Source organism: Peromyscus californicus, unplaced genomic scaffold (genome assembly GCF_007827085.1).
Source record: "Peromyscus californicus insignis strain IS unplaced genomic scaffold, ASM782708v3 Scaffold_6__1_contigs__length_162567912, whole genome shotgun sequence".
NCBI lineage: Eukaryota > Metazoa > Chordata > Mammalia > Rodentia > Cricetidae > Peromyscus > Peromyscus californicus.
Window position 1 is genome coordinate 121,354,011 of NW_026294584.1, and position 27,224 is coordinate 121,381,234.

Sequence of the window (27,224 nt, forward strand, 5' to 3'; positions counted from 1 at the left end):
TGAAGACAGCAGAATGTCACCGCCTTGTCAGTCACTTTGAGGTCAGATCAGTTGACTTTCACAGCGCTTGGCTATTGTATCTGTTTATTCTTTTGTTCTTCCTCAACTAGCATATCGCTGATATTGTTTTCACTGTCGAGGGAGGGCTTAATTACACAGAAGTGCTTGACTGTCATTTTTTTTTCTTTTCTATTTTTTTTTTCTTTGAAGGGAGAGGTTTGGTGTGTTCCCAGTGCTCTGTTCCTAATATCCAGCCGCCTTAATCTTCAAGTTAAATGAATTATTATAATTAAAATCACTGTGTAGAGTCCCGCAAAGGGAGAATGTAGCCCTAGTCACTTATCCAGGAACATTCTGCCTTTGTTGACAAGACAATTCCTTACAACATTGAAGTGTGCTAGCTCAGGGATTTAAAACTATGGATTTGTGCTTAGAAATCTATATATTCAGTTGTAATGAAAAATAAAATTTGCAGGACAATGGATGGATTTGAAACAAGGTGACTGAAAATAGACAAAATTAACATTTCTCTGTCATATGTGGATGCCAGTCTATAGTGTAAAAATGTACATATGTGTATAAGTAGATATCTCTCACACATAGACATGAAAGAGGATAAGAATCTAGAAGATGATTAGAGGGAGTCAAAGGTAAGGGGAGTGAGAAAGAAGCATAAAACCAAACGTTGTTTGAATTTCATGGTGACAGCTGGTCCCTTATATACTAACTAAAAACTAATAATCAAAAAGAAAACTGAGGGACACATTATTTTGTTGTTCTACTATGGTATTAACCCATTTAGGAGCTCTGCAGTAACAACCATGGTAAAATGGATCTTTATTTCCTTGTTGCACTGAGAAAAGCACTTAGCCTTCTTCCAAAAGCTTGCTGTGCAGAGGTACATTGCCCTCCCCTCCCCTGTGAGAATTCATCCGAGGACCTGGTCCTGGCCACTGCTACCGCCATGTCCACATAGGCTCATGTGTACCACTTGCTATAGCCATGTATGAAGGTCTGAGATTATTTCAGACATAGAATATTTTATGTTCCCTTATCCTGTTTATTTTGTGCAGATCTCCACTTTGCCAGGGAAGTCAATTTTAGTCTGTTTTTTCAGTTATTTTAAATAAATCTGTCTTCAGATGTAGAATGGTAAAATTTGTTACCTGGGGCAGAACTTTCCTGATATGACCTTAATATATTATGCATTTGTTCAACACTATCTTTCCATGGCCCTACTATGTGGGGGTCCACTGATGTACAGCAGGATGTTAGAAAAACCTTTACCCTCACTGGTTTGATACTTCATCTGATATTAACAGATTAAGTACTCAAGCAAATAAATAAACTCAAATACTTCAGGTTTTAGTGAGAAAGTAATGATAACCCTTGGGTATAAAGAAACTGGTCACAGGGAAAGACTCTAAGGTAAAGGATTCAGCGAAGGCATGTGTGATATTGACCTCTGAGCAGAATCCCAAATAAAATAAGAGATCGCCTTCCACAGGAAAGCACAGTCCAGGTAGAAAACAGGAAGGAGGCACAAAGACCCTGAGTCTGACAACTTCGTGGCAAGCTTAAGATTCAGGAAGAAAGTCTGTGTTTCTAAATCATAAGGACCAAAGACATACATCTGAAACAAAGGAAGGTGAGGACTAGGCAGGATCTTGAAAGCCAGGGAGAGTTTAGGTTTTATTCACCATCCATGGGAGGATGTTAAGCGGTGAAAGGACTCCCTCTGATTCACACTTCTAAGGTGCTGGCTGCCTTGTGATGAGTAGATGTTTGAATCCCAGGAGCAGAAAGGACAGTGAAACAGCCATTTGTCCCTCTGTATGAGATGTGTCCGTGGCTGACTTGAAGGGGGAAAAGAATTAGAGAGACAGATGTATTATGGAGTCAGAGTCAGTGGGGCTTTCTCATTTCATTTCTCCAACTACCCAGTTTAGAGTGAAACTGACTCCCAGAGATATTAAAGTGTGTGATTAATGTTTACATATTGAGAAACAGAACTAGATTCCAAATACCATGCTAGAGGTTCTGAAGCTTCAGTGTGCATCAGGGTAAGTGGGAAATCTTAAGAAAATATAGAATATTGGACCCTGTACATGGAGGTTTGGATTTGGTAGATATAAGATTGCATTTTGGTTAATTTCCCAGGTGTACTACTACTGCTGATGCTTGTACTGGGACCACATGGTAGGGACCATTGCTCTGTGAGAGATTGTTACCAATGTTATAGTGAAGCCCAAGATTATATTACTTGCAAAAGATTGTTCATGTTATTCTGAAAGCTTCCATCTTGGTGCCCCATAAGGTACCACAGTCAGTCCACATATACCAAGTAGACTCAGAGGTCTAGGTCTAGTAGTTTCTTTGAAGAGAGGACAGGAAAATTTAAAATGTACGTCTTTCACTTGGGAATTGTTCGTCATTCCACCTGATCGTCTCTGGAGTCACATGGGTTTTTTGGGCAAATATACAGATAGAATTACAGTCCTCACCTGGAAGAATGAACTATGAACTAAGAGTCTGGTAGTGCCTTTTGCACACTTTCTCCTCTAGTAATAATTGTTACACTGGTCACTAAGAAACTGAGAAATGTATATCCCAGTAAAGACTCTAATTTCAAAGACTCTGATAAATCTTTTGTTGGAAGAATCTATTGGGCCCATTCCTTTGATTTTATAAATAAAATAGAAACTTAGGGACAAAACATTATTTTGCTCAAGATAATATACTGTATGGGATCTGGCTATGCCTGGAACTGCTCCCCACCATATAACACGTGCTGTTGTTGTTGCTCCCAGTTCAGTGCTTTGATAAAATACGTCAAGGACCCATCAGTCAGTCACCTGTATACTCTCTGTACCAATGAATGACATAACTGAACACTTCTGGATAAACAATGGACCCATTTGCTTTCCTTTTGTTGTTGTTGTTGTTGCTTTGTTATGTTTTGTTTACATTGGTCTAACTTATCACTGAGTTCTAAAAGAGCTCTTAGAAAAATTGTTCTTCCAACTTTTGTAAGCTGCGTCTAGTTTTTGCATGCTGCAGTCCTGTGACTATAAAGGAAAAGCTGTGTGCTTGATGGTACTACAGAGGGTATGTGAGCGTGTGTGAGGTCATCGGTAAGTGATTACAGAAGCATTTTGTGTGCAGCTTCCTAATTCCCAGTGGATGTGCTATGTGTATGTGACAGCTAGATAATATTCAACCCTGCAAAGTGGCTTAAAGGACAGAGTGACCAGAAGATGAACACAGCAGTTAAGGTGATTTCACAGTACAGCAATAACTGCTTAATTGTCCTAGGCAGAAGTCATATTGGGACCCTCAGTTCCCCCAGGTGTCACATAAGGTACAACCCATGATTTTTGTTCCTTTTTTTGCATCTAATGACACCAATAAATTTAATCACTACAATTTTTCAAGGAGTGTGCATCAAGAGCATGCTGTAAGTAATAATATAGAAAAGGGAACAGAAGCTCCTCATCCTAATAGAAGCAGCAAAGACATAACAAAAACAGTATGTTGAAACATAATTCTAGCCTCTCTATATTGCCACAGAAGACAAATCATACTAAATATATATTTTATTCATTAAACTTATCATGCTGAGTTTTGTATGAATGGATCCACTCATCTAATGGGGTATCTTACACTTCTAATTTCAAGTGTTCTTTTCAGACCAAAGAATCATTGAATGTCACAAATCTGTATTCATAGTGTTTTGGTCGATCCACCAATATTTACCATGTTGTAAGTTAAAACTGAGATTTTGATCTAGTATATCATTTATTTTAAATGACCAGAAAACAATGCATGCTTAGATAATTAATATATTTTAAGAAAATGGATTCAACTTTCCCAAGCCAAACAGTTATGGAGAAGAGTGGAATTTGTGTTTTGGCAAATCCCTTTAATATCTGTTTTTGCATAAGGAAACGAAATTCTCATATGTATTTCTATGTCTGCCCTACCATGATGTGTTGGTTTGGTTGAAGAGTATGAAGAAAATCTGGTCTCACACCACTATGTGGTTTGAACAGGAGAAATTCATGGATGACGTGCAGGGATTCTGGGGATCCACAGTGGTCCAGGGGTCACATTTTGAGTATCATAGGTCCAGATGAATACTCCCAATGTCATTGGCTGAGTAGATAAAATTTTAGATCCTCTGGCTACAGAAGAGGGCCTGGAGCAAAGCAGGATACTCCCAATATGAGTCCAAACATCCCTGGGTCTCCTGATAGCATGGGATTGATGCCACCTAACTTGAATGTTGGTGTTTGCCTTAGAAGTAATATGCCTCCCAGGCAGTGGTAGTGCATGCCTTTAATCCCAGCAGTCGGGAGGCAGAAGCAGGCAGATCTCTGTGAGTCTGAGACCAGCCTGGGCTACAGAGTGAGTTCCAGGACAGTCTCCAAACCTGCCTCAAAATAAATAAATAAATAAATAAATAAATAAATAAATAAATAAATAAATAAATAAATAAAAGAAGTAATATGTCTCATGTGATGCTTATGAGAGCCACATGTAAGTCTTGTATATTGTTGATTGTATTGGGAATTCATGGTGGACAGGGGAGGGGAATGAATTCATCACAGTCAGAGCAGATTCAAAGAAACATTAGGTCAAGGCTTAAGTAAAGATGAAAATGAAAAATTAATTCCTGTTACACTACAATCATAGGTTAATGTTAGGGTGTAATTGACTTTAGTGTATCAGTCCTAAGGCCTTTTAAATAGTGGAAATATTGTGACTTAATTTTGTTCTCTCTAACTCACTTATAGTCACAAATTGTCTGTAATATCCCTGGGAGAAAAAGATAAAATATGTACTTTTATAGTTGTCATGTGTGGCCAGAGGTTGTACCACCATTTCCCCATGGATGATCCTATACCCATGCACACGTGAGTAGCACTAATTCAACTCAGTGAGTAAAATCAATTCATCCACCCATCAATAAATCAATAAACAAATAAATAATTATGAAGGAGAACATAAAGTTTGTAGGAAGATATGATGGGGTCCTGGGAGGAACTGAAGGGGAGAAGTTAGGGGCAAACATTATCATGATACATTGTATACATGTATGAAATTTTCAAAGAATAAATAAAAATTAAAATTACAAAAGAGAAATAATACAGTTGATGACACACAATACTTAAGCTGTGTGTGCCAAGTGAGCCCCAGATGAGGAGGCCTGAGGTTTGCAGGACAGAGGGATTCTAGAGGACATACACTACAGAGCAAAACACTTGTTAGGGGATAAAAGGAAGGAGAGGAGTCCTGAAAACAAGATGGTATAAACGAAGATGTGGAGGCAGGAACTGGCTTATTATTATAACGAAAGACGAAGAAAACCTATCTGACAAGAGCTGAAGATTCACTGGCTGGGGAGAAAATTGGGTGAGAGCAGATGGCAGATGAGTTTAAACATTAGCCCAAAGATATGAAATAATGGTGATGGTCTCTTAATGAGTGTCACATTGACAGCGGGTAAAGCACATTTACAGACCTCATCCAGTATTTCATAGACACATGACTTTCTGTAATCATATTTGTTTTCAATGTTAATGAATACCTATTAACAAAAATATGCCTACTATGACTTGCCTTCTAGGGTATCTTTACATTTCCTACTGATTTCTTTATTATATTTTATGTGTATGGGTGTTTTGCCTCATATATGTCTGTGTACCATGTGGGTAACTGGTGTCTGCAGAGGTCAAAAAGAGCATCAAAAACCCCGTGAACTGTAGTTAAGGACGACTGTTTGCCACCATGTGGGTGCTAAGAACCAAACCCAGGTCTTCTACAAGAACAACAAGTACTCTTAACCTCCGAGCCATCTTTCTATCCTTACACCATGGTGGGTTTTTAATGTTTCTTTGTCAATGTTATCTGCAAAAGTGTTGGCTCAGAGGCATCTTCCTCTGCCCTTACCAGACAAAAATCAACTGAGCCTTATATAAAAATGAAAAGGCCATAAAAAAGTGTGTAGTAAGACAAATAAAATAGAAAACCACAAGAGGCATGAAGCTCCTTAACTTAAAAAGCAATGTATAGAGCTAGAAAGATGGCTCAGCAGTTAAGAGCATGCACTGCTCTTACAGAGGACTTGAATTCAGTTCCCAGAATCCACATCTGGAGGCTCACAAACACATACAGTTCTAGCTCCAGGGGGATCCAGTGCAGCTGACCTCTGTGGACACCTATACTCATGTGAACATTCAACCCCCATAGACACACAGACAAAAATTGAAAATTAATAAAAATCTTTCAAAAAGCAATGTGAAGCTAAGGCTTTACATATGAAAGTTTTATAGTGTCAAGTATTCAACTTGGTCTCAGTTCAAGAAGAAAACACGGGTTTTCAACCTCTGCACCCCAAAGCTCTTCTTGCAGCTACAAGACCTCACAGCAGTACAGTGTTTCTCAACATGGGAGTGGTTAGTCATCAAGTCATATTTTACATGAAACGTGACAAGAAATGTTTAGCATTTAAAACAAAGCAAGCCTGCTCAGGTTGAATTCACTATCTTCTTTTTTTTTTTATTTTGCAATAAAATTCAGTTCTACATATCAGCCACAGATTCCCTTGTTCTCCCCCCTCCCGTTCCCCTCACCTTCCCCCCAGCCCCCCCCCCATTCCCATCTCCTCCAGGGCAAAGCCTTCCCCACAGACTGAGATCAACCTGGTAGACTCAGTCCAGGTAGGTCCAGTCCCCTCCTCCCAGGCCGAGCCAAGCAATTCTGCATAGGCCCCAGGTTTCAAACAGCCGACTCATGCAATGAGCACAGGACCCGGTCCCACTGCCTGGATGCCTCCCAAACAGATCAAGCCAATCAACTGTCTCACCCATTCAGAGGGCCTGATCCAGTAGGGACCCCTCAGCCATTGGTTCATAGTTCATGTGTTTCCATTCCTTTGGCTATTTGTCCCTGTGCTTTATCCAACCTTGGTCTCAACAATTCTCGCTCATATAAACCCTCCTCATTCTCGCTAATTGGACTCTCAGAGATCCACCCAGGGCCAAGGAATAGGAGACCATGGTAAATGAAGACCACATGAGAACAGGAAGAAGCAAAGTGCTAGAGAGGCCCACAGAAATCCACAAAGATACCCCCACAACAGACTGCTGGCAATGGTCGAGAGACAGCCCGAACTGACCTACTCTGGTGATGGGATGGCCAAACACCCTAATTGTCATGCTAGAAACCTCATCCAACTACTGAGGGATCTGAATTCACTATCTTCTAAGAACCCCTAGTCCTTGTAGAACTCACTTTGAAACCCTCTGAGAGAATGATGGTCACTGTAGTGTGGGTACTAGATAGGAGTCAATCACAGGTGAACAAAGGTTTAAGTTGTATGATATCTTGAAGCACAATGCAAGTGTCCTTTCAGTAATATATGTAAATTGAAGACCTGGGACTTATAAAGAATATATAAAACATTAAAATATGATTAGTTCTAGAGCAAACACTGGGGCATTATAGTTAAGGTAAATTGAAACAATCTTGAAATTTTTAATAATAGTGTTAAGAATCCTAAGAAGGATTTATATATAGATGGCAAATTGAAACTGAGTAATTACCTCCAAACTTATAAAGCTCACTATGATTAACAGCAATAATATAGCCAGGCCTCTGCATTTCTTGTAAATGACTCATCTTCTCTAAGATTGTTGAACCCATTAGAAATAATTACAAATATCTATAGGTCAGCTTGGCAAGAATTACATAAAGGATTTTGCCTATGAAGCCCTTTCTTAGATATGTAAAACTCCAAGGTCTACAGCCAAGTCTTCCTCTTGTTTTGTGAGAAATTTCTGGTTTGGGGAACGAAGAGAGCAGATATGTCTGAGAATGGTTTGACCCCTTGAGTTCAAATTATATTTGCTTGAAATAGAAATTATTATTGGATAAGAGGTTTGTATGATTCCAGTGGCTGGAATATACAAACTTTGATCTAGGTCATTTCTGGCAGTTATTGAACAAAAGATTGAAATGAATAGATTGTTCATCTGTCAAAAGATGAACAGTATGACAGGGTCAAATCCCAGCACAGCTATTTAATCTTATATTTGAACCTGTGGCTTGAGACAAGACTTAGGAATGATTCTTCTGTTTCAAACATGAAAGAATGCAAAAGATCAAAACAGTGATTTCTTTGTTGATATGAGTTTATTTAATTTTGTTTGATGCGTGAGCTCAAAAAAGAATATTTAGGAATTGTTGTAAAGTAACAATTCTTACATGTGGACATCTGTGAGCTGGTATGTGGACCATGGAGTTTAACATTATCATTGAATTTTGGTACTACATGATAAATACCATCCACTCTAATGCATTATACAAATGGTATTCTCTAAAATGCGCCAAACCTAAATGTTCATCATTCAAAGATTTTTAACTTGGTAGCCCCAAAGCATACAGACACCTACAAACCATCTCTCCAAAGTAGAAGAGTTTGTACAGAAAGAAAGAATCATCCAATTATAATAGATGTAATTCATCCAACATAAATAAGTGTGAGTGAAGACAGTGGTCATGTGTGGTTTTGACCTGTAGAGCGGCAATTGGCACATTAAAATTCAAACTATCTCATTCTTTGCCCTCATACAATAGGTTAGTGTGTGTGTGTGTGTGTGTGTGTGTGTGTGTGTGTGTGTGTGTGTGTGTGAATGTAAATTAGAGGTGAGCCTCAAGCATCATTCCTTACGATGCCACCCACCCTGAAATTTAAGACAAGACTTCATCAATTCAGTTCAGCTGGCAAGCTGGTTGTCCAGTGAACCCCTGAGATATGCCTATCCCTGCATTTAATTCAGTTAGGCTAGCTATCCAATGAACCCCAGAAATATTCCTGTCTCTGCCTCCATATATTGGGATTGCCGTCATGTGTCACCATGGCCAGTCTGTATATGTGGGCCTTAAACGTTGAAGTCGGGTCTTCACGCATGTATAGGAAGCACTTTACCAGTTAAGCTGTCTCACTCTCCCAGCCGCCCCACTTTTCACCTTCCTGGGTTCCTATGCACTTACTCACTTCAAGAGGAGTGTATGTAGATTATGTCAGTTTGGCTCCTGTGAACATGTTTCACTTTGAAAGCAAAGAAAGTCCTGATGACTATTGTCAGATACTGAATTAGTTCAGTATTAGGCAAATTAGTTATGAGTGTCACCTCTGCCAGGACAAATTGTCCATTCTTGTTGAGTTTCTTGACCCCACAGCAAGAGAAAGAGTGAGCCCTCAGAAGTATCTAATTAGTTTGAAATTTGCAAGGTCATTTCAAACTCTGTTCAAAGCCTCCTTTTCCTACCCCAGCTCCTTTGTGAGATAGCAAGGTTTGGCTTCCAGCTTTCTGTAGTTTTTGAAAGAATGAGCCCAAGTGTTGCAAGAAGTAGGTGACATTGAAATCCGTCTCTGTATGTGTTTGTGAAGTTTCCTGTTTTCACTTCAACTTGACATTGCTTCCTTGTTACATTTGTCCTTTCTTGTTTTGCTTTTGCTTCCCAAACTCTTTTTCAGAAGTTGCTCTTGTTAATATTCCACAGATTTCTGTGCCTTTCTTGTTTGCTTTGTTCCCCCGGACTCTGCAGGGGGTGAATGCGCTGCAGGTTGAATGTGTATCTGGCAGGCTAGGCCATTAGTCCTAACGGAGTTGCATGCTGCCTTCTCCCAGTAGAGCTCTGGGAAGATATTACCTCGTGAGCTTCCCTTCCCATTAGCAGCGGGATGATAGAGGACAGTAGCCAACTTGCAGCTCTTTCAAAGATGCAGGTTATAACCCTTCATTCAAGCTAATGCTTGTTGATGTTGTAACGTTTTTTTGAAGTTGACCCTTTTGGCCTCCCCTCTTAAGCAGCCATGCATCATCTCCATCAGGAGAGGGTTTGCAAAATTGTGTTTTGCTCTTTGAAAAACATGGAATTGCTTGTAGATGGAAAAGAAGAAAACAGCATTTAGTCAAGGACCTAGAGACCTCTGCTGGTTAAGTGACTCGTTGAGTGTTTTTCTCTTTTTGTGTATTATCTAGAAGGTAAGATGTACAGCTTAGCCTTCTCATTACCAATTTCCCTTTGAATTAAATTATCCAGGACTTGAAGAGTCATTGAATGGATTTATAGAGGTCAAGTCAGCTTAAAGACATGTTAGGAATATTGAGTAATGTCTTCTGATTAATAATGGTATCAACTCTGGTTATTAAGTTAACATCAGTAGTTATTACCCTGTAGAAATGCCCTGTGAACAGGTAACTTCCTCAAATAATAGCTGTAGTTATTTTCTATAGGACTTTTAGCAAAAGGTCTTCTACCAATAAACATAACTGTGAAGATAAAAGCATGAACTGTATGGTAGACAAGAACTGATATTTATGAATATTTTTATGAAACATTAGCCACATGTCTATTGATATCATAGAAAAACAAAATATGCCTTCAATAGAAGCATGAAAAACATGGCAGAATGTGGGTGGCTGGGGTAGTATTCAGTATTATGAAATGTGAGAATTAAATGCTGCTTTGAATATCCATGTGAGATTGTGGGCAGAATTTGATTTTCCAAAAGGCTTGGTAAATCCAAGACTCACTCAAAAATGTTGGCTTTAAGGATCATATAGCTAACATTCTTCCAATATGAGATCAACAAATAATAAATGACAATCATTAAAAAGATCAACAATATGGATCAGAAACACAGTGTTCATAAAGGGTATATATTCCCCTTAATTGTTTTCTTACTCTTATTACTTGTATGTCATGTGGAAACGGAATTTGATTAAAAATGCATTTTAATCTTCAATTGCTTAGAATTAAAAAAAACTGACTATACAGTGAACATATGCCTCTTCTTTGTTTTTGATTTGCTATAGCTCAACCTAACTGGGTTCAAAAGATAAATGATATCCACGTGGCCATGGAAGAGAGTGTCTTCTGGGAATGTAAAGCAAATGGGAGGCCCAAGCCTACCTACAGGTGGCTAAAAAATGGTGACCCACTGTTAACACGGGTAAGTAAATTGATAGTAATTGTGGTAATTGTGTCTTAATGTAATACAATGTTTAGTGTGGCCTCATTGCTATGGAAACAGAAAAATGTTGAGTTGTTTCCAAAATAATAAGCAACTATATTCCATTAGTAGTAGAAAAAGTGAAAGTGAATAAGTTTATAAAAATAAATCACAAATAAATTTTGTTAAACTATGTAGCACAGATTAACACTTTGGTAGTTTGTGTGACTTTGCTGATATATAGGAAGGGACATCCCAGCATCTACTTAAAGAGAAAGAGAATTGATATGACACAAAGATGACCATCAAAATGCAATGTGACTCTCAAAAAGAAATTGGAGGAACAATTATGTCCAATTTAATTTTCTTTATTGTGTTTTTCCTATGAAATATCAAATGTTACCAGGAATTTGGAATTTTCTTCAGTACCCACATTGAGAGCCAGGTTTCATGCTCAGATTTCTTCCCTGCATAGTATACCTACAAAAGAAAAAGTGTCTGCCCTGGACAACTGATAGAGAAAGGGACATCATCACCCTCAATTCCCTGGAAGGCTCCTCTGGTTCATCATCCCCTTGGTTACAAAAGTCAAACAAATTGCTAGTGTGCAGGTTCCCAGATACTTGGCATTTCTTTCTCTTTATGAAATGTGAAGGGACAAGGATGTCTTGACCAAAGTCTAATAAAGTATCCATTCAACTAGACAGCAGTCCTTAAGAAGACAGAATTTTTTATTTTTAAGGCTTTGTTTTCACTGGTGTGTGTGTGTGTGTGTGTGTGTGTGTGTGTGTGTGTGTGTGTGTGTGTGTGTATGTAATATGGAGAGAGGAGATCCTTAGTGAAGTATAGATTGATGCTCAAGTTGCAGGACTTCAGTTTGACACATGAGAAGGTTTTTTGTCATATATACTTACTATCTTTGCTTTCTTCATCTTGACAGCTAGCAGATCATAAGTGCAAATAATCACAATGACAGCAACCAAGCATCAGAACAATGATTTATTTTTGAGATATGTTTTCAGTTTGTATCTCTGGCTAGCCTGGAGCTCACTATATAGACCATCCTATCCTTAAACTCAAGAGATCTGTCTGGCTCTGCAGCCTGGTGCTGAGATTAAAGGCATGTGCCACCACCATGCCTGGCAGAATATTGAATTATTAGCACCTACCTTACTCTCTTTTGGTCAACTCAGCAGGTACTAAAAATTATGTACGGCCATCTAAGATTATAACTTATCAGCACTTGAAGAACAGTCTGGTGATAATTAAGAGGTCTAAATTCTAAATGATAAATTTGATTGTATTTTTTCCCATTTCCCCAGTTAACAGCTCTCATCTTTCAAGGTCAAGTTCACTTATTTACAGGGCATATTTGTCTGAATGACTTCACTATTAAATCAACACAAATGCAAGAGAATCTTACAATTTAAATTCCATTTGCCAACTGATATGCTGCTGGTTCCATTTGCCATCTGACCTGGCACAGATTTATTTGACAGATAAGCAGATCATGTTAATGTAAATTGCTTATATGATGAGTATTTTCCTCCCATTCAGCCCTCTTGACATAGCATGTAGCAAAATTGTCTTAAGCTCTCAGCTGTAGAAGGTCACTATTTTTATACTACTCTTTTCTTTCACAGGATAGAATACAAATCGAACAAGGAACTCTCAACATAACAATAGTGAATCTCTCAGATGCTGGCATGTACCAGTGTGTGGCAGAGAATAAACATGGAGTTATCTTTTCCAGCGCTGAGCTCAGTGTAATAGGTGAGTCCTTATAGTAGAAAGAAAAAAAAATGAAGGGAAAAAATAACTCTTTAAGTCACTAAAGTAATAAGTAACTTTGCCAGCCACAAATGTTTAGTCCTCGGAATGTATAAAGAGATCTTTAGGTTTGAAGGTGTCCTAGAGACAAGTCATATAGCCTCCAAGCAATGGGAAGAGACCACTTTCGAAATGGGTCTCCTCTATGCTCACAGCAGCTAACTCAGCTCCCTTGGCATTCGGTTTTTATTCCTCTACAGACCACACTTCTTAATTGAACTAAGTTTCTGAAATACATTCACTGTGATCACTCTGATTTGGTACAACTTCAGCTTGGAGGGAGTAGAGCTGACTTGGACTGCAAAGGCTAATTTGAGCAGCTTGCAGAGTGACCATTGTTCTTCCATGCCTGAACTGTCCAGACTGTGCACTAATGGTCTGCTGATGTTCTGTGCCTTCCCTTTGGAACTGACCTCTCTCATCTACATCCTTTCCCCCTCAATGTTTTGCCTTTAATTATTAATTACTTAATTCACCAATCCATTTTCTGAGACAATCTCTCAACTCCTTTATTCACTTAATACCTTCATTTATTCTTATATTCATTCAATGCCTGTCAATGCCAACTGTGTTCTTCAGTGATGTATTTGGTGCTGGGGTGCAGTTTTCCCAAAGGCCAATGGAACACACTGCTCCTGCCTACAGAGCTTTCTGTCCCATTCTCCAAACTCCAAGATGGCTTCTTCATGTAGTCACTGCAAGCCCTGTGCCTGAATCAATCCTCCCATTACTGATTTTTGTACTGTCCTTTACCTTTGCCTTATACAATAGGAGTATATTGTACTTTGATATGATCATCCTTTTTTTCTCATTGCATTTTAATCTCCCCATGATGTCAAAGTTCACAATTGTATCCTTGGTGCTGAATGAAATAGTTAAGTAAATGGTAGGTATTCAATAAATACTGAATGAGTAATGATGGTAAGTGAATGACGGACTTAAGATACCATTTTGGAAAACAGATTCACATGCCAGTAAATCAATAGTTAAAGAATTGGTTAATCTAATCTATGGGTATTTTTTTTAAGTTCAAGAAAGCATATATCCCATAGAAAGATCTTAAATTTTGCTATTACTGGTAGATAGGTAACATAATGGCATAAAAGCACCAAAACAATTATAATTTATTTCACCAGCACCTCTTAATTGAGAGGGTCTAAACAATAGTTCTTGACTGGACCGTAACATAAGGAATATGAAGAAAACAGCACAGAATGAGAGCAATTTACATAACTTGATAGCTTTTCCAGTCTCTAAGTCCTGACTCTCCCTCTGAAGGCTGTCCTCCATGACTACCATGTAGAGTTTCCATCTGGAAGTATACAATCTCAGGTTGACTATCTTCCAACCTGTGCAATGAAGGAAGGCAAAAAGTCTCCACAGCTACTCTTCTTGCTGTTTTTAGGTTAGACCACCATCGTGTCAAAGGTAAAAGTTTCTGAGAATTCAGGGAGCCATGCAAACTATATGTAGCAGGCCTCAGAGAAGTCTGTGAATACTTCATTTTCACGGCATAGTTATATTTCCAAATCCCTAACTTGTAATGCCATTATCTTGGGTGTTATGACTTCAAATCAAGATTCCTGAAAGCACAGACACGTTCAGGTCAGGGCCTAAAGAGTGACGATGAAAACTCCTAAGAAGTATTAGAATTGTGAGGCTAAACTGAAAAAAAAAGAGAATTGAAATTATAAAATTATATACTTTTCAATAGGGAAGAAAAAAATCTATGCTGGCTTCAGCTATTGATACCATATTAGGATCTCTCAGTGCTGTGGAGGAGATTCCCTTTAATGCTAGATAATAGCCCTAACATCATGAATAAGAGATGGCTAGGAAGCACATACTTAATAGGCTTTTCCCATGGCCAGGCTTTATGTGTTCTGTGTGGATATTTAATGTATTTGTAACATGTCTATTCTTAATGGATTGAAACTGCTAAATAATTAATGAAAGTATTGGGTGCTTTCCTCACAGGGCATAGAGAGAATTTTACCTTGAAGTAGCATTACATAGAGATGTCCTGGTTTGTAACTGATCAATTATAACTTATAGTTTTAAAAATTTCTCAATGGAACTATTACCCAAATATTTAAAATTTTTAATTACTGTTTCATTTATTTCTCTTGTGGGATCATATGTGTCTCAGGTTATCAGGTGTGGAGGCAAGCGTCTTCACCCCCTGAGCCATCCTACCCATCCTCCAAGTCTTTTTTTCCCCTCTTGTATCGTAGCATCATGAGTGAGATTCCTTTGGGGGACATAATCCCTGGGCTTCTTTGAGGTGCTGCATATAAACCCTGGGGGATAAACATAATTCCGTCCCTCTCTCTGACTCCTGCAAATATACTAGAATTGAAGTGAACACAATCCTGAAATGGTTAGGAAACTTAAATGTTAAATAAATCATTTAAAAACTAATTGTAACTGGATACATTCCTAATATAATGACTTCTACTCATGTTCACAAAGTAGAAGGATTGCTCAATCAATTTCTAAAAAGTGTGATACTCTGTTATGTTTGATATAGAATGCTTATGCAATGTAGATAATTGTGATATACAGGATATCTGAATTCTTAGAGCAGAGGTACAGATCATATAGCTATAAGCATTGAAGGAGTGTTCTCGGGGGAAATCCAGAAGGTGAGAAGAATAGGCAAGCAGAAGCAGTGACCAGAGATAAGGGCATCACTAAGTGAACTCTAGCCCAGGTGTGATGCAGAGGAGAGATTTTTGAAACACAAATTACATCTCGGAGTTATTTTTACCTTGAGGGTAGGATGCTGGTTTTGTTCAAGTAAACATTTCAGTTAGCCCCTAGACTGTCCCACTGGAGGCAAAGATGAGGTCCTAGATGGAGGTACTAGGAGATAGGGTAAAGAATGAAACAGGTCTCTCAAAGTCAATTTCCCAGAGAAGAGAATAGTTTGGAGGTGCCAAATACCCAACATTCACTGTACTGGAGGCCAGAAAACAGATAGAGAACAAGTTGCTGTGCCAACCAAGACACCTGGGTACTTTATCCAATTTTTCTGGTCTATAAAGGGCAGTGCAATTAATGTACTAGAGAACCTTAGCTTTGTGCAGTGTATAAAGCTACCTGTGAGAAAGTGGTCTACCCAGTAGTCTACCGAATATAACATGAATTTTCCAGGATTTAAATGAAACTGTAGCTGCCTCTGTCTGAAGAAATTCTTTTTATTTACACTGTTACATAAACATATATACTGTGCAACCACTATTACACTAAATCTTAAGGAAATACCATTGAGGGAATTCTCCTGTCCTGCTTGGGAGAGGACATCTGACCCTAGCAGGACACTCAAGCAACATCAAGTAACTGATGGTCCAATTAAAGTGAGGTGCAGGGTTGAGCAATTATCCAGTTAATTTGGCATTTATCCAGATGATTGGCTCCCAAATTAGAAAACCATTAAGGCTAAACTAAAAGTTATTTCAGAGGGACTTTCACAAGTGCATCTCGATCTTATTTCTCAACTGCCTCATTGAGCCAGATTACAAAATAATCGAATGTAGGAGTGTGAGCAGCATCCAATGAGAGGACAAATGTCTTTTTTATCCAAATGTAGCTGTCTAGACAGAAACTCTGCCATCCCAGAGAGGCAGATGCTTGGATCTCAGAATCAAAGTTTATACATTTTGAAAGTTACTGAGAAGAGGATGCTGTTAACCCTTCTCCCTGTGAAGACCAGGAAATCTCTTGTAAATACCTTTTTTCAAACTTGAAAATGTGTACAACAACATAAGAAGAAGTCACTCTTGTTAACTCTTTCAAACCAAAAACTTGTACACACACTCAGAATTAATAATATGTATCATTTTTTGTAATTACCAATTTTTCCTGCAACTATAATAATCTAGAGAATCTTTCTGATGAAACTGCTCTGTGCTCATGCCAAGTAATTCAACTTCTGTGCCTAGAACTAGGCATTACTCCTCAAAACTGTCTGAGTGAGACTCCAATGAGGAGCAAAGTTGGCAACTGATATTCTTACTGATCAGAACTAAATACCATAGGATTTTGCCTAAAGTCTTGGTTCTCGAACTTTGCTGTGAACCAAAATCAACTTGATGACATTCCATCCAAAATATGGTTACACCCTTCTCCCAGAATCTCTGGATAGTACTTCTGACTTGAGACCTGAAAATTCACATTTTTAGCAAGGAACCAGGTCATGCTGACATTTCTGGTCAACAGAACATTTGCTTTCTTTTTAAAAAGTTAAGCATATTCTATGTGGGTAAATCTCTGGTTAGGATCAGTATTCTATATCAGAAGTTGCCTGTATAAGAGAAATATAAGGCATCATAGATCGCTATCATGGTTAGATGATCTGTGTCACCAGGACACTGGTAGAAAGAATGAGTTGAGAAGCTACCATGGGAAGGCTGAGCAAAGGAATTACATGCTGTGGATCTCATACTTTAAAACTTAGCCAGGGAAGACATTACAGTCTCAGAGATGTATATCATAATTCCTCACAGTCAAAGAAAAGACATGAGTCAAAATGTGACTCAAGGTATTGAAATGTGGCTACCATATTGTCTTATTAACAGAATCCCTAAATCCCCTATAAAATTGCTGTGAAACCCTTATCTGCATTGACATCCATAATTTTTTAACAAAAAGATATTCCCAACAAGTTGATCTTAAAGTGAATAATTTTTTCTCTAAAAAGGAAAAGTGCAAGTCTTTTATTACATTACTGAAATCTTCACCAGCCAGTAACTCTTTTTCCTCTGTGCTCCATGTTGCCTTGTCTACTTTGGCTTCCAAAAGTCCAGGGCTAATTTAACTCTCTCATACAATACCAGCGAGGTTGTTTTCCTTCCTTTCTTCTGTTTGACTCCAGTAATATTTTAAAGTATTCATTTATGTATATATTTTACTATTATCCCCCTCAAATCTCTTCGGTGGAAAAATGTAACAAAATGAGATAATTATATTCCTCTCTACCTCCTTCTGGTAATGGGTTAATTACACTTTGGTAGCCTGGCTTAGGGTATATTAGAATTGACATTTATGAAGCTTTCCTAGTAGGGGGTAAAGGCAGCAAAATAACAGAGTAGAAGGATCCTCTCCCCTGACTGGACACATAGACTTAACAATGCAGAGAGCAATTGCCATTGCGTGACTTCTAGAAACAGTTGCTACTGAGAAAACTGGGATTTCCTTTTGTGTGCTCTTAGTCTCATTAATAAAGGAATCTCAAAATGGACAGAAGGAAGCTTGAGGACCATTTTATTGCTGTTTGAAAGATAAACCAGAATGCAAGTAAGCGGTTAATCTCTGCAGTGGAATAATCCTTCTGTACACTGTGAAGATTTGTTGCTGTGATTGGTTTAATGAAGAAGCTTATTGGTCAATAGCAGAACAGGATGAAGTTGGGCAGGAAAGCCAAACTGAGAATTCTGGGAAGGAAAGGGCAGAATAAGAAGTGGTGATCAGCTGCAGAGGAAGCAGGAGATGAATGTGCCATGCTAATAAAGGTAACTCCACATGGCAGAGCAAAATAAGGAACATGTGTTAACTTAAAATGAAAGCACTAGTTAGTAATTAGCCTGAGCATTTATAATTCATATTCAGCCTCTGAATCATTATTTGGGACCAGGCAGTTGGGATAGGAAATGTCCGTTTATATATGGCTTTTTTTTTTAATGAATTACAAATGCTCAGGAATGCTGTGGAACAATTCTTTTCTACACTATGAAAATGTATTACTCTTAGTGGTTAATAAAAGGCATGCAGGCCCGTAGCTGGGCAGGAAGTTAAGTGGGAAAGCCAAACTGAGGATGATGGGAAGAAGGAGGGTCAAGTTAGAAGAGATGCCAGCCAGCCGCTAAGCAAGCAGGATGTGTAGAAAGTGAGGTAACAAGCCATGAGCCATGTGGCAAAGCATAAATAGAAATATGGATTAATTTGTGTAAGAGTTGGCTAGTAACAAGCCTGAGCTATTGGCCAAACATTTATAATTCACATTCAGCCTCTGAGTTGGTTATTTGAGACTGGGCAGTTGGGACAGGAAACATACATTTACATATGGTGCCCAACATGGGGCTGGCTGGATCATCTCATCTAGCTATCTTGAAATTGTCCTGAGCAATTTGTAGTCCAAAGCACATCTTTGGGTGGTGTTTGTCAGCTTAGTGGTGTTACCAACAATCCAGGTGGAATCATCATTGCAGGGCCCCTTTTGAAGACGTCAAAGGTCACTGTTAGACAACGTCATGATTCACTGCAGAAGAATTAAACATTTTAAATATTATATGCAGCAGATTTCAAAAAGATTAAAGGACCATAATTTGTTATGTACATCCACAGTACAAAAACTTAATTACTAGTTACCTGATAAAGACTCAAACCTGAAATCATGTACAGGAAGCTAGATGAAGCCTTTTTCTAAAATTAGTACTCTATATGACCATTAATATCATGACAAAATGTTTGAGATATATATATATATATATATATATATATATATATATATATATCTTTCATAAATTTTGCGATAATATTTATACCTTAAGAAAAATTTTAAAGAGTCAAAGTAAAACCAAAGAATTATAAGATTAGTGGCAATAGAATAGTCCCTTAATTGTGATTATTCTTCTGTCCCATAGCAGGTGGCTTCTCTGACATGAGACAGAGCTTTTGGATGTTCCTTTCAACAAGCATACTTGGGTTAAGAGAAGGAGAGATCCATGCTCCAACTCCAAAGTCAGCTTTAATTTTTAATTGAACTGGGACTTCAAAAAGACCACTTGCATTACATGTCTGTAGAGAACAGCAGAAACAAACATTTGGGAAGATGTATGAAATTTTATCCTGTTAGAAATGTGCTATACCATTAGACCAATTTACTCTTTTAGAGGGGGACATTTTCTCTGGATGATTCATCCTTTTTCTTCAGATGTCTCATTTGTCCAGTGGTCTTCAGTTGGATGCCTTAATTCTCCAGAAAGACAAAAACAAAACCATGCCTCAACCCTAACTTCAGAGAGTTTCCCTTTTGGCAAGTTATATTTAATCAAACAAAAATCATTTATTAGTCTTACAAGTTAATTAGATTGAATGGTCATGCTGTTTGATGAACCATCACCTCTTCTAATTAAGAGGTCTCTCTTGTTTTGGTTTCTCCTGAAATTTTTGTTTTATCTTCTAAAGCTGTTCTATCATTTGGAGCAGTATGGTTGTTTTCTACAATACGCATTAGGTCTTTAATTGCTCTGGAGAGGAGTTTTCCCCACAGAGACAGGGAACAATTGAACCAAATTTGACATGGGAGCCTGCAAGAGCCCCCCCCCCCAAGGCATTTCCTGATGGCAAAGGGTTACCTTTGTCTAGACCTTGTTGATGAACATTCATCGGTCCAGTGTTGGCCTTTGCTGCACTTTCTGCATACTCCAGGAGACAGGAGCCTTCTGTTTGGATTATTCCTAGAAAAAAGCATTGTTTCTAGGAATTCCCTGTCTACAATCCTTTTTTAGGTGACCTTGTTTGCCACAATTAAAACATATGACATTTTGATTTTTCTTCAAGCCTTTGGAAATCAACTCTCTTATCTAAGTATCATCATGTTTATGAGATTCAATATTGACTGTATCTTGGATCCATTCCTCTATGGGTGCTGATCTTGTCTTTAAAGGCCTATTTATCATTTTACATTGTGAGTCAGCATTTTCAAAAACCAAAGATTCAATTATTATTTGTCTAGCTTCTAGATTTGGTATCATCCTATTTACAGCTGAAGTCAATCTTTGTGAAAAAAAATCAATGAAGGTTTCTTTTGGGCCCTGTATACAATTAGTAAATGATTCAGTTCTCTTTCCGACTTCTTCAATTCAGTCCCAAGCATTCAAAGCTGCTGCACAACATAGAGCCAAGGCATGTTCATCATATATAGACTGTCTTTGTCCATCAGCATAATCTCCCTTTCCAAGAACCTGATCTTGGGAAATTCCCATACCTCTAGCCCTACTTCATTGTTCAATGGTCTTAACCTCATCTTCTACCAGGTCTTCCACTGTAACTGAGGATCAGGTTCCATACTGCTGTAACCAAGTCTTTCCAGTCTTGAGGGACAATTCTGTTACTAGTTGACCATGAATTTAACATCTAACTCACAAAAGGTGAATGAACACTATATGAGACCATCACTTCCTTAAATCTCCTCAAATCTAACATCTCCACAGGAATCCAGTCAGCTCTTACATAGCCTTGGGGATATCTGTCATTTGGCAGTTGTGCCTGTAGGGTGACTGGATAAATTAAGGTTGGTTTTGTTGATAATCTTGGACTGTTCCTTTCTAATTTTATAATGGTGAGGTTGGTTCTACTTTGTCTTTATCTGAATATCTCTATTATCTATTTAAGTAAGTTTTTCTAAGGCTTGTAACTTATCAGTAAAAATTGCATTATTTTCTTTAGTAATATTTTCTAAGGCCTATATCTTGGAACTCATATCAACCAACATTTTTAGGGATAAAACAAAGAATTACCAAACTTATAATGTTTATAATTGACATTACATAAATCCCAGCTAAGTTAATTGTTCCCTCATTTAATTGTTCCATTTTTAAACCATCTATTGTAGAAGTATTCAGAGACCTAACTCCCTCCATCATAATAGTGTTTCCAATTTTTTAATGTGGGGGGAAAAACTTTTTTTAAAAACTAATTCACCTTTTAAGGAATCCAAATTGTCTCACCAAATCTGATGATGATGACAGTGAAGTGTAAGACTGACTGTCACTGCTTAGCACTCTGGGCAGAGAACACAGGTGGTGCACAGTTTGGCTGAGGATAGTTGCTGCTGATCATGTGTCAGCAGTCTGAGAAAGGGGTCCATGGAAAGCCCACAACCTATGGGCCATGGGGGAAAGGAGCCAAAGATCCAGTCATCTGAAAGGTGGACATGGGGGAACATTCAAAAGCAGCATATGTGACCAGCAGGAAGTGAAAGCACAGATCTGCCTAAAGGCAGAGCTGGCCAGTGATAAGGGGCTAACTCTGGCAGCATTTGGAGCCCAGGCAGTTGTGAAATTTGGGGCTTGTATGTAAACAGATGTTTTCTGTCCTGACTGCCCAGTCCTAAGTAACCAATTCAGAGGCTGAATATGAATTATAAATGCTCGGCTGATAGCTCAGGCTTCTTACTAGCTAACTCTTTCACTTAAATTAACCCGTATTTCTATTTATGCTTTGCCAAGAGGCTCATGGCTTGTTATCTCATTTTTTTTTCAAGACAGGGTTTCTCTGTGTAGCTTTGTGCCTTTCCTGGAACTCACTTTGGAGACCAGGCTGGCCTCGAACTCACAGAGATCTGCCTGCCTCTGCCTCCCGAGTGCTGGGATTAAAGGCGTGTGCCACCACCGCCCGGCTTGTTATCTCATTTTTTACACATCCTGCTTGCTCAATGGCTAGCTGACATCTTTCCCAACTCTACCCTCCTTCTTCCCATAACTCTCAGTTTGGCTTTCCTGCCTAACTTCCTGTCAGCTTTTTATTAACCAATGAGAGTAATATATATTCATAGTGTAGAAAAGGACTGTTCCACAACATTTCCCCCTTTTTGTATAATTAAAAAGGAAGATTTTAACCTTAAAATAGTAAAACTATTTACTACAAAAACAGTTATTAAGTAAGAATTACAGTAACATTATCCAATCTATTTGCATTTGAAAAAATTAGAGAAAATACTTAATTATCTATCTTATCTTGGTGAGTCTAAAGATTTGTATCTTATTTACTTTCTGTTATAACTAAGGAAAACTATAACTGTAACTATTTAGTCTTCAACAACATCAAATATCCCAGAAAGGTAAAATGTTACCTAACAACAGGGACATCAGGCTGCCTAGACAGTCAGCCAAAGTTTCTCTGTAACATTGGGGCATCCAACTCTGGCCTAAGGCCTAGCATGTCTGACAGACTTTCCTCTGAAGCAAGGAATTTTGAAGGACTTTCTACCTTGTCTTGGCAAAATTTAGCAGTCCACCTTTTTGTGTTCTGCTGGTCCAGTTTGAACAGTAACTGTCGGCAATTGAGGCAAGGGCAGTCTTTTTCTGCCAACATGGCTAGCTTTTGACGTGAAGAAAACAAATGCCATATGGAATTTCTTCAATGTCCATCATCCTCTTTGAAGTAATTGGTGCTGCCAGGAGCAGACATGTCTCACTGTTGAGAAAAGTCTAAGTTATTAAAACATTTTAAATGCCATGTTCTGTAGGTCTTTGAAGTGTTTGAAGAGTTTGAAAGCATACCTAACATGACTATAAGTTTGCTATTATGTATTACTATTAATCTGTATTTCTTAATTATATATTATATTTTTAAATGAGCTGCATAAACATGATACCCTAAACAAGGGTAGAAATATATATATATATATATATATACATATATATATATACATATATATAGTGTAACAAAATTAACTTTAAATTTGTATTAATAAACCAAAATCCATACCAATGTAAAAATATATAGGAATAATAGTTGTGTTTTGGATTAGATTCAATAATCTACCCTTTTATCCTATCATTTCTATATTCCCCTTTATATTTTCAGAATAAGATCCCTGAATCTAGTCTCCTTTGCTTAGCCTTTTTTCTTGACCATTATCCATAACAACTTGTAATCAAATCCCCTAAACAATGGCAGGCACTCATAATTTAGTTTTGGAAATGTGGGCATAGTTCTCTAGACTACTTCCTGTTGATTGGGAGTACTGGTAATCTTTGGAGGACCCTGAGAAAATGTAAGGTTATGGTCAAGTCCTGACTGGAATATTCCAGCAATCATCTCAACCAGCAGCCTTGAAGCTGTTTGGGATGCAGAACTCAGAGGAAACTACAGCACGGGTGCTCTGAAACAGTGGCTCATCTGGGCCATCCGTTCCCAGTGGAGATTTTTCCGAAGGTCTTCCTTGATCAAATCTGATTTTTCTTAACACAGAATGAATTCACTACCTCTCATTTTTTGTAGAATTAAAAGCAGAACCTCTTTCCCAAAGTAACATATCTTATGGCTTAAATTTTGAAGTCAAGACAATTTTTAAATGTATAGGTTGGTTTAATCTAGCAGTTTTCATAATCAAATGTCTCTCAGTAGTTATCATTTGGTCATTAGCCATTAAAATTTAAAGACAACACAATAGCATACAGTATCTAGACTCTGTGTGTATTTTCCATCTTCACATGGCTTATAGTATTTTATTACTCTATTCCTTTTTAAAGACTTTATTTTAAAACATTATTTTTTAATCTAAAATGGTATATATTTTTCTCTCTCCCAAGCCTATGCATATTTTTTAAACATACTGTGACCAATTTAGAGGCTCTTTTTGTCTGAATCTGTCCTTATTGTGCATGTGTAACCTTTTCTATCTGCATGAGCAAAAAACTGTTGTGCAACTTAGATCATAGCATGCCGGTGCTGGCTCCTTCTTCTCATTTCCTTGAGAGTCTAGTCCCATGGTGGTGGAGATACATTTACCACCAGCTCTGAGAGCCATGTTTATAACTCAAACTCTGGGGAAAAGTTTCTAGGTCCATGCTGCCACTCAGTAGCATGCTACCAGCTGCTCATAGATACCATCTAAGTGTTTGGTATTAGGGCCCCTTAAAAGAGTCACTCGTTTTTTGCTGCTAGCACCAAGTCAGAAGGCCATCTCTTAAAGGAACCATGCCACTGCTCACTGCCAGCCAACATAGCACAACAGAGAAAATGTAGCTACCAAGAGGCCATGCTTGACTCCATGTCTTGTGTGTCTATAATCCTTTTTTAAGCTTTATCTGGTTTTATGTGGAAATATCAGTCACACATTGGAATGCTTGTGAGAAGAGAGAGATGGATAAAGGGATGAGAAATGATAGCCATTCATTTTGAGTTAGGATCCAACAAAGTAGACAAGTTCAACCTTGGTGTTCAGTAAGCTTTAGGACAATATCTCAAAAAGAGATTAAAAAAAAAGAAACAAGGAGAAGTTATGCTTTTTGTGTTGGTTAGAACTCAGAAGAGTGAGCAGGTTTGGCAGAGAAGATCTGTGAGCAACTACATTGGAAGAAGAGTTGGGCATATACCTAAATGATCTCATTTAGGGGATAATTATTCCTCCCATCTCCTTAGCATGTCTGAAGGTGAATCAGTCTCCTAAGAGGCAGTCTCCTGGCCAAGTAATTGACAGCTGTACTAACTCTTAAGGGAAGACAGAGTAGTATGTAAAGTTCTAATTTGATGGGTACATCAGACTGTTCTGTCTCTACCCAGGGCCTAAGATAGAACCCAGACTCCATTCCTTTGACCATAAGAAAGTACTTTTGCTTTAACAGGCCTCAACAAAGCCCTGATATTTTCACCTTTTCCAGTAGCATCTTAAATCACAGGAGGAGCAATTAAGAACCTTCCCTTGCTCATATGACCAGGGAAACATGGGGTGGAGCCCAAAGCTGACAGTACGAGTAGGATGCATTCTCATGGCCTCTAAAGTTGCTAATATCTATCTAGCTACCTAACACAATGAAGATGTTTCTGCATTCTGGTCATTGGTGAAACCAGCCATGTTAAATCATAGTAGAAAAATTCATAGTACTCATTCACTAGGAGTCAGCACTCCTCTGCCCATCCCACCATCATTACATGAAGTCATCAAGAAAGTAATCCCAACTTCTGACATTTACCTGGAGACAGTGGGGGAAGGAGTGGAAGGAACATTCAATATAGTGAGTATGCCTTGCATGAACGGGGAGTGACTGCCAAAGGAAATTATGTGTATTTTCCTTAAAATAGGGGTAAGGCCCACTGAAAACAAAAACCCCATCTCCTTGGCCTGGTCTGACATCAGAGTCAGCTGTACAGTGCACACTAGGGACAGTCTACCACACAGCTAGCTGGCTGACAGCTTGGAAAAAGACAAAGCCATTCTGAGACACCAGGGGGAGGTATTGAGCAGGAACTGCAAAACTCTGTAGGAAATTACATAAACGCATAGCTAGAGTTTTCCTGCCTGGCCCACAGTCAGGACAAACCTCTCTCACCCACCAGTCCCACAGCTGCTCAGACCCAACTGAGTAAACACACAGAGACTTATAATACTTATAAACTGTATGGCCGCAGCAGGCTTCTTGCTATCTAGTTCTTATATCTTAAATTAACCCATATCTATTAGTCTATAAGTTGCCACGTGACTCGTGGCTTACCAGTATCTTACATCTCGTTTTTCATAGTTTTCTCTCTGACTCAGCCTTCCACTTCCCAGAATTCTCTTCTCTGCTTGTCCCACCTATACTTCCTGTCTGGCTACTGGCTATTCAGCATTTTATTTATACAGAGTGATATTCACAGCAAACATGGTCTATTTAAAGGAACAGCTTAAAAATCTAGAGGTTTATCAGTTACCATAAAAAAATTCAATTTAAGCATAATTTCTATTCTTAATGATTTTTAAAGCAGCAAAATTAAATTAACAAAGAGATGCATGGGAGAAAAATAGAGTATCACGGACAGAGAAGATGAAGAAAAGGAACAAATTCTGGGGGTAAAGAAAGACTGCAGCAACTGAGTTGAAAAATCCCATGGCCAACTTAGCCAAGAAGAAGAAACAATCTAATTCAAAGACAGAACACTAGAAATAATAGAGGCAAGGAGCAAAACACACAGGAAAGTGAAAAAAACCTAAGGAATTTATGTGACAAAGTCCAACAGAACTATGTACATATTCTGAAATTCAGAAAATGAAAATAAAGTATTAAATAACATGTTTGATTAAGTGATGGCTGAAATCTGTCTGGGAGAAGGAATGGACATAGAGATTCAAAAAGTTCAAAGAATCCCTCCTACAGTGACTCCAAATAGATAGACACTTACACACATGATAATCAAACTGTCCAAAGCCAGGAATGAAAAAATACAGCAAGAAAAAAAAATGGCATAGCTCATGTATGAGGGGGATTCTGTAAGATCGTTAGCAGACTTCTCAGCATGAATTTTGCAGTCCAGTAGAATAGAATAATCTAATGAAAATGCTGGAAAAAATATTTTCAACTAAAAATGTCGTATCTAAAAAAACTTTATGTTAAAAATTAAGGATAAATAAGGACATTCCCTGGTCAGCAAAATCCAATGTTCATCATCAGGAGACTGCCCTGCAATAAATCCTGAAAGAACTCATCTGGATTACACTGGAAGGATGAAAAAACCTGAAAATTCTAATCAAACTCCTATGTAGAGATACATACAAATATGAATGTAGTATTTTAATACTATGACATAGGTGCAAAGGTAATTTTAAGTCTGATATATATAAAAAAAAGTGTAAATGTAACTATAAATCTGTATTTTTAGT

General features: G+C 38.1%; 1 protein-coding gene across 7 annotated transcripts in view; it reads left to right on the forward strand.

Annotated features, from left to right (window-relative positions):
* The window catches only part of LOC128099428 (contactin-4), a 1,007,148-nt gene that overhangs the window by 803,285 nt on the left and 176,639 nt on the right, over nt 1-27,224 (forward strand). For all 7 annotated transcript variants that reach the window (XM_052721339.1, XM_052721341.1, XM_052721340.1 and 4 more), the window contains 2 exons: nt 10,890-11,026; nt 12,670-12,799. In XM_052721339.1, the coding sequence (XP_052577299.1) occupies nt 10,890-11,026; nt 12,670-12,799 (267 nt within the window). The remainder of the gene's footprint in view (nt 1-10,889; nt 11,027-12,669; nt 12,800-27,224) is intronic.